Here is an 8,202-nt window from a genome sequence, read left to right as displayed (position 1 = left end):
TTTGATGTTTTTGAGCTGAAACTTTTACTTCTGCTAGAGACAGATGGTGATCCGAATCTATAATCGACATATCGATTTAAACATTGACCATTTTCTTTGGTACTGACTAATGGTTACCAGAAGATGAATTTGAAAGTATCTTTCGTGTTGGATAGGTGATAGCCAAGCATTTTTCTCCAGGAGAGTGGCTGGAAGAGTTGTTAGCTTAAAAATATGACAAAATTCAATGAACTTTTTTCCATTTCTGTTTTATCTCGTATTTGCTTGCTACATCACTGCAAAAAAAATATTGTGGTGATAAACAGAAGGGGTGAGGTAAATTATCTGACAGAAAAGTTGAAAGTGAGTCTTGTTTGTCAGCTGTTTATTTGCAGTTGGTGGCTATCTACATTTGTACATTGATGCGGGTGCAGCAGGCGGCCTGGCGCTGGGAGGCCGTCGTTCACGTGGTGTGGTGCGGCGCACCCTCACAGCACGAAGGCGGCGGCGGGCGCGTGGATGGCGGCCGGCAGGGTGTAGGCGGCTGCGACGAGCGGCGCGTGGAAGTTCTGCGCCACCACCTGAGAGCTGTGCGCCGTCACCACGGCGGGGGCGGCGTAGGCCACGGGGGCGGCCGCGTAGGCCACGGGGGCGGCCGCCAGCAGGCCGGGCGACGCCTTGGGGGCGGGGGCCGCGTGCACGGCGCACAGCGCCACTGCCACCAGCACGATGCTCTGAGAACAAGCGAGGGCGCGGCTGTCAACACACCTGCTGTGGCATTGCGCCAGCTAGGGGAGGAAACACACTGGACAAACAACTAGCCGCCCCCAGGGGCACCAAGCTAATATCGTTTAAGATACCAGCCTTCCTAATGCCGAGGAGCAGGACGCAAAAGTTCTTCATGTGTGCCTTATCCCGCTGAAAACACTGATTATTGGACCTTCAGTGCTACTGGGGTTGTTAATTGTTAGGTTGTAACTGCTGTTCTTAACAGATCCGAAAACATGTGGGATTAGGATCTGGTGATTTAGCAGACCAGCCGACATACGACTGGGAGTCTGAGCGTTCTACAGTATCGTATGATTGCAGCTTTATGAGCACAGATCCTTCTACGCTTATTGGTCACGTTAGAGTGACCTGCTGTCAAAAGCATTAATGATCATCTTTTGTGGAACGGACCGCTGAGAGACTTGCAGGAAGAGATCAATGAGGTTCTGGAAGGTACCGACAGGGAGCCATGCCGGGTGTAATATAACGGCCAGCCGCGCCAGGTTTGTCGGTTGAGGATCCATGGCGTAAACAGCACGATTGAGGTGGTCCCACAGATTCTATATTAGATTTAAATCTGACGAGTTTGGTGAGCAGGGAAGTATTGTAAATACATACTGTTGGTCTTCGAACACACATATACTGGGAGCTGTGTGACAAGTTCCTTTGTCCTCCTCATTGATGCCATCGTGCTGAGGAAACACAAGGTGCATTTAGGATTGGACGTGCTCCCCAAGTTGGATGCATTGTGGTGTTGATCTTTTGCGCCTGCGAGAAAGGCGAGATCACCCAGGCATACCCTCCAGACCCACACCCTTTCAACGGTTCTGTTTACTTCCAGGCGTTTCACGCCGTGCACGACCAACGACCATCTTTCCAAACGAGCATAAAACATGATTCATCTGAAACGGTCACCTGTCGCCACTCAGCATGCGTCCAGTTGCGGTATTGGTGTGCAAATTCCAGCTTTCACCGCCTGCATGAACCAGGCGCCTGCTGTGTAGGCCTACACGCAGCAAAGTTCGCTGATCGATCGTTGAGGAGACATTATTGGTAGCCCCGTGGTACATCTGGTCACTCAGTTGCTCAACAGCTGCACGTCTATTCACCCATATACATCTTCACAGCAGTTGCTCAGCTGCTCACCCCTGTCGTGTAGGGCCCGTGGTAACCCCCCCCCCCCCCCCTCTGCAAATGCTGGCACCTGTTTTCTGTGAGTCGTTACTGCACGTTGGCGTCGAATACATTAACGTGATCAGTCCGGAGTGACGCGAGTATTCATAGGGTATAATTAACGAAAATTTGTTGAAATAAAAATCGTAGTTCATGTTCACGGTAATATGAATGGTCAGGCCCAAGTCATGGGCCCCAAAACATACAGAATCACCTACGGCCTGATCCACACTTCGGTTCACTCGACGCCTTGCACTATTTGAAAGGGGGAAAACTTGGGAGTCATCGGACCAAATTACAAGTATTCATTCAGGTAGTATCTACTTTCTCTTCAAGTTGCCCTCTGAAGCTCTTTGACCTTTTCATGTGTTCTCGACTCTAAATGTCTATTGTTCTTCGCTACGTTTGCTCAGAAATTGATTCAGACGGACATGAATTGCCTGTTAGCCGATACGAAAGTCTCTGTTTTGAAGCCGATTGTTCACAGAAAAAACGTGACACCTGGCTCTGGGTCCAGTCAGTTACTATCCTATTACAACCACTGTACTTAAGCTGTACGACATTTCTGCGATTGCTATACCATTCCCAGTAGACTCTAGGGCTATACCGAGTTGATTCACAGATCATAACAGACGTGCCAATGCTAACCCCCCTCCTCCCATCCCTTGCACCACCCCATAAAAGTGTTTTTCTGCAACGTTTTCTATGCAGATGTAGATAATTTTATAATTTTGAGTGTAGGGTTATTAAGAACTTCATTGACAAAAATATGGCACACAACAAAGTAAATAAATGAATATAGTATATAAATCACAAACTGTGCAAGTTTACAGTAAAACCAAATTCATATTATTTATACTAGCTACTGCACATTGCTTTTGGTATGACGTATAACAGAAAGCTGATGTTATTTTCTGCTCAAAACATTTTAATTGCAACTAAAAAAGGGCTATATTTAAGAGTTGAGAAAAATTCTCGTAACAGGAATTTTGTTATTATTACAATTTAATTTCCATCTTCTTGCTTTGTATGAATCTAAGTCATTGATATGATATTAAAGAGTTTTAGGTGCTGCGTTGTACTCTGACGACAAGACAACGAATTTGAAAGTCTTCTTTCACCAATACTCGACCTTAAATGGGTCTCTTGTCCTCATTGATTCGCATAAACTGCCTTCACAATATTCTACAGTGACTGGTTTTTTAATAACCATCCTCAAAACTATATCGATATTTGCATCAACATCGTTTGACCCATACTTAAAAAAGAACCTTCAGAATGCCCAAATATGCAGCCTTGTCAACAATGTTAATCAGTTCTTTCACCCAAAGAATTTCAAAGCTGTTTCTTTAACTAGCCCCGCCGTATCGATATCTCTGTTTTATGTGACACCAAAATCACCTGAACATTTTACAAGAGGTTTCATTTAAGAAGTTTCCTGACAGGAAATTAAAGCCTGATGAAATGCTTTGATACATGTGAGATCTGTTTTCCATTGCACTTACTGTTCTATCAAACAGTCTTGCTCCAGCCATTAACTGGCATAAAATGGAAAAACCGGAAGCCTTCTCTCAAGCAGCATATTTGTCTTAGCACTCGCTCGCCGATCTTTGAAACAGCAAGAACTCGATTTTTGAAGCTGAGTGACACTTTCTAGGCAGCAGCTGTGAGAACCAGACACACTTTTTGCCGCATTAGTCATGTTAGCTAGACAACTGCTTGGTAGTAGTCGTTTCATGGCGACGCTGCTTGAACGAAATTGTACTTTACAAGTGAGACTATGAAAAATCCGTGCGTTACAGTCACAAGTGGAGAGAAAGGTTTTCCCTCTGCTTTGCTGGCTGCTGTATTCTGGTCAATTTTACGCCCCTTCTCTGTCTCCGTACTCGGCTGGAGCCTACCCTGTCACCCCTCCTGTAGAGTGCAAGTACATTTTGTTACACACATTACTTTTTTATTTCACCGTGATACTGAAAGTGCGAGGGCGAGAAACGGATGTGTGAAACATGCGACCTATCCTCGCGGTCCGCTCGCGTTACCAGACGAGCGCCGGCAGCTCGGCGTGCACTTACCAGCTTGTACATGTCTGCGGTGCTCGTCGGAGGCGGAGTGCCCCGGGCTACGGCGGGCGGGTTCTTATAGCGGGCGCGCTCGCGGAAGCGCAGCGCCCAACACGCGCGCGGCGCGAGCCATCGCCGGACAACAGGTAGTCCAGCGCAGCGCGGCGTTACGCAAGGCCCGGCGTGTGACGGGCGTAACAATGGGCAGAGCACAGCGTCCAGCGCTGGACGACCGCCTGTCGCCCGTTGCGTAACGCCGACAGCGGCCCGCCGGTCAGCCGGCGACACCTGGCAGGGCGCCCACTGTCACACGGGGGTCGTAGGGGAGCATCGCGTATCAGCCGCGCTGCCTGGAAGCGGAGCGGAAACTCGGGAAAACTGGTCACGAATTTTTGTTTTCAGAAATACACATCTTCCCCTTCTACGGAAAACAGAACCTTGAGTCTTCTCCCAGCGGTCTGCAAAGTCTTTCAAAGACTGTACACACGTTAGCCACGACGGCATAATACCACCAGAACAGTTTGGTTTTCGGCACGGGCGTAGCTCCAGCGACAAATTTTGCGGCTTGTTATATGGTGCGATGGACACCACGAAACGTCGAGAGTGCTCAAGGGCGGTATTCCTATACGTTTCCAAGGCATTCGACAGCGTGTGGCGCAGCGGGCCTCCCTTACAGCCTTTTTGAACTGAGAATCGCGACAATGCACATGTAGTTCATCGCGTCACATTTGCTGACAGGACTTCATATGTCCGTGCCGAAGGCGGTATATCTACTGCTAGGCTAATACGAGCGGGGATGGCGCAGTGATCCGTCCTTGGGCCCGTACAGATTTTTTGTCTTCAGTCTCGACTGGTTTGATGCGGCCCGCCACGAATTCCTCTACTGTGCCAGCCTCTTCATCTCAGAGTAGTAATTACAACCAACGTCCTCAATTATTTTCTAGATGTATTGCAATCTCTGTCTTACTTTAATTTTTGCCTTCTACAGCTCTCTCCATTACCATTACAGTTATTCCCTGATGTCGTAACACATGTCCTGTAACCCTGTCCCTTCTTGTTGTCAGAGTTTTCCGTATATTCCTTTCCTCTCCGATTTTGCGCAGAACCTCCTCATTCCTTACCTTATCAGGCCACATAACTCTCAACATTCGCCTGTGGCACCACATCTCATACGCTTCGATTCTCTTCTGTTCTGGATTTCCCACAATCCATCTTTCATTCATGTTTCATTACAATGCTGTGCTCCAAACGTACATTCTCGGAAATTTCTTCCTGAAAATAAGGCCTATACTTGATACTACTTCTCTTGGTCAGGAATGCCATTTTCCCATTGCTAGTCTACTTTTGATGTCCTTCTTGCTCGGTCCGCCAGTGGTTATTTTGCTGTCTAGGTAGCAGAATTCCTTATCTTCATCTAATTCGTGACCATGAATCCTGATTTTAGGTTTTTCGCTGTTCCCATTTCTGCTACTTCTCTTAACTTTCGTCTTTCCTCGATTTACTCTCAGTCTGCGTTCTGTACACATCAGACTGTCCATTTCATTCCATTCAGCAGATCCTGTAGTTCTTCTTCACTATCACTGAGGATAGTCATCAGCGAATCTTATCATTAATGTCCTCCCAACTTGAATTTTAATTCCACTCTTGAATCTTTCTTCTATTTCCGTCATTGTTTGATGTAAGGGTTGAAAAGTAGGGGCGAAACTTACACCCGTTTAATAAGAGCGCCTCCCGTCCTTGATGTTTCACCCTTATAATTCCATCTTGGCTCTTGTACAATTTGTACACTACCCGCCCGTCTCTCCCTGTAGATCATCCATGTTTTCCACAAAATTTCGAAAATCTTGCACCATTTGACATTGTAGAAGGTTTTTTGCAAGTGGACAAATCCTAACGATGTGTCTTGATTTTTCTTTAGTCTTGCTTCCACTATCAACCATAACGTCAGAACTGCCTCTCTGGCGCCTTTACATTTCCTAAACCGAATCTGATCGTCATCTAACACATCCTCAAGCTTCTTATCCATTCTGCTGTACTCCTTGTACACCCCCGACATTCCAGAACCAGAAACAGTGTCGTTGGCACTATTTGCGGACGATAGCGCGCTGTACGCGAGGTGCCCCAAGGTAGATGTCCACCGCCGCCGCTGTCAAACGGCGTGTGTCTTCCTGGGAATCTGGACAACAAAGTGGCTGTTAAAGTTTAATGCCGTCATCGGACAGACGTAATTATTCCACTGCGCAAATAGCCTTTAGATGTTCAGCCTGCACGGCTCATGGTAGGCCCCATCCCTTGGTCTCGCTTTACGAAGTATCTACGCGGAGCACTGGACAGGCACCTCACTTGGGGGCCGGATGTCCGACACTAAGGGTCAGAGCGCTGGGCCGCATGTGAATTGTCCATCCCCTTCCATCCCCTTCTGGCTGCGCAGTCGACGCTACCCTCACGTTGTGGCTTTACACTATATGTAGCACTGATCCGACCATTGCTAAAATAGGTGGCAGTAGTTGGGGTGGGGGGGGGGGGGAGGGGGACTCAGCCGAAATTCATGTAAGTCCGCTCCAAGGATTCCAGAGCAGGATCCTGCACCTTGCAACGCACGTCTCGCATGAGGTCTCTACTCGGGACCTAGATGAAATAACAGGAGTGCCTATGCTAAGGGACAGATTTAAATAGACTGCGCGACAGTTTTATGCAGTGTCTCAGCAGTCTGAAAATGGCTGATTTCCACTTTGGGCAAACAGAGGCATAGCAGAGGCACCATAAGATGATCCGACTTGCTTCGGCAGTGATTACATTTAGCAAGGTGGTAGTCACTGTCGATGCAAACATAGGCTTCACACCACACACACACAAACACAAACACACACACACACACACACACACACACACACACACACACACATACTCCAGTGATATAGGAGACATACACCACGCGCTAGAACACAAACGTACACAGAAATACTGAGGAAATTCAGCAAAAATGCAAAAATATTAAAACTGCGCAGACTCAGGGTATTTTGGCTTTCCCGCTGAGGAACTGAAAGAGTGAGTGAGTGATGCAACCTTGATATATTTTCTGCAAGGAAAGCAGTCTGGGTTACAATGACACCAGGAGCAATACTGAAGCATCTCCCCTTTCTGAGGCATCTTCAGAATTTCTACACCGGAAAAATACGTAAGAACATATTAGGGTTATTGTCCTGTCTAGCATCAGAAGGTAGTAAAAACTTTTATACATAAACACCATAGTAAATGGGTAACGCATTAGTTCTAAGTAGCCAAAACATTTCGTATGCGCCTAAAATGGAATCTTAAACGGATTTTTTAAACTTTTAAAAAACCTTGCTGAGGATTAGGGACGAAAATTCAGTCGTAGTGGAACGGTGAAGAGACTACAATTCTTACCTTCGGTGAAGACATGCACCTATTCTACAACAGGACCATACTTATAACCTACACACGTCAAAGTGGAATGTCAGCAACTGCAGAGACAGCGAACGGAAGTTGAGCCAGGCGGCATTTATGTGTTTGACAGTACAGTAGATAAAAATAAAGTAAAAAATATAGTGGTAGTCTAAGTCTATGCTAAGAAACAATAGATTTAAAATAATAGAAGTAAAATGGAGTTAAAAACAACTATGGAAAATATAAAATAACTAACACGTGGCGTCATATGTTGGTGTCGGCAGTAAAGACAAGATTTCCGTAAAAAGTACACAGACATTACAACTCCTGTACAAAACAGACATAAATTACATGAAAAAAGAGTTCCTAAGCCAAATATAAAGTATAGGATATAGAAATAAAATAAAATCTTGGTGCAGAGAGCTATATCAGCGCTCAGTTACGGTCTTTGAGAAACTGACTTCATTGAATTATAAAAGGTTTGATTCTTGGTAAAGGGCTGATCATTAGTCTTAGTTATTTAGGTACATAACAGTGCTTTACAATTTCCAATTCCTCCAACGAAGTTAATTCTTTGCTCAAGGGAGGACGATGCCGCTGTCATTTGTACCTACACTCTTTTCTCCTACCGAAAATATTTTCAGAAAAGTACGAGGCAGCTTGTGTCAGGATAATTCGGTCATCTTGTTTTACTATTCAGCTTGTTGACCCAACAGACGTTGTCCAGCTCATTTTCAATAAATTTCTTTGTGACCAATTTGTCAATTTGTGAAAAGCTATTGGAATTATGTAAACAAAGTAAAAATGTGAGAAA

At 45.8% G+C, this 8,202-nt stretch overlaps 1 protein-coding gene across 1 annotated transcript; it reads right to left on the bottom strand.

The window, feature by feature from the left end:
- Nucleotides 1-367: 367 nt before the first annotated feature.
- LOC126473205 (cuticle protein 16.5-like) lies at nt 368-4,085 on the bottom strand. Its single transcript, XM_050100108.1, has 2 exons — nt 3,993-4,085; nt 368-713 (listed from the first exon to the last, which is right to left on the bottom strand). Exons 1-2 carry the CDS (start codon nt 4,002-4,004, stop codon nt 468-470), a joined length of 258 nt encoding a protein of 85 aa, XP_049956065.1. The 5' UTR covers nt 4,005-4,085; the 3' UTR covers nt 368-467.
- Between the last annotated feature and the right edge of the window lie 4,117 nt (nt 4,086-8,202).

This window comes from Schistocerca serialis, chromosome 4 (assembly GCF_023864345.2).
Source record: "Schistocerca serialis cubense isolate TAMUIC-IGC-003099 chromosome 4, iqSchSeri2.2, whole genome shotgun sequence".
Lineage (NCBI taxonomy): Eukaryota > Metazoa > Arthropoda > Insecta > Orthoptera > Acrididae > Schistocerca > Schistocerca serialis.
The sequence above is the reverse complement of the archived record's forward strand: the minus strand, read 5'-3'. Positions and strand labels throughout refer to the sequence as shown.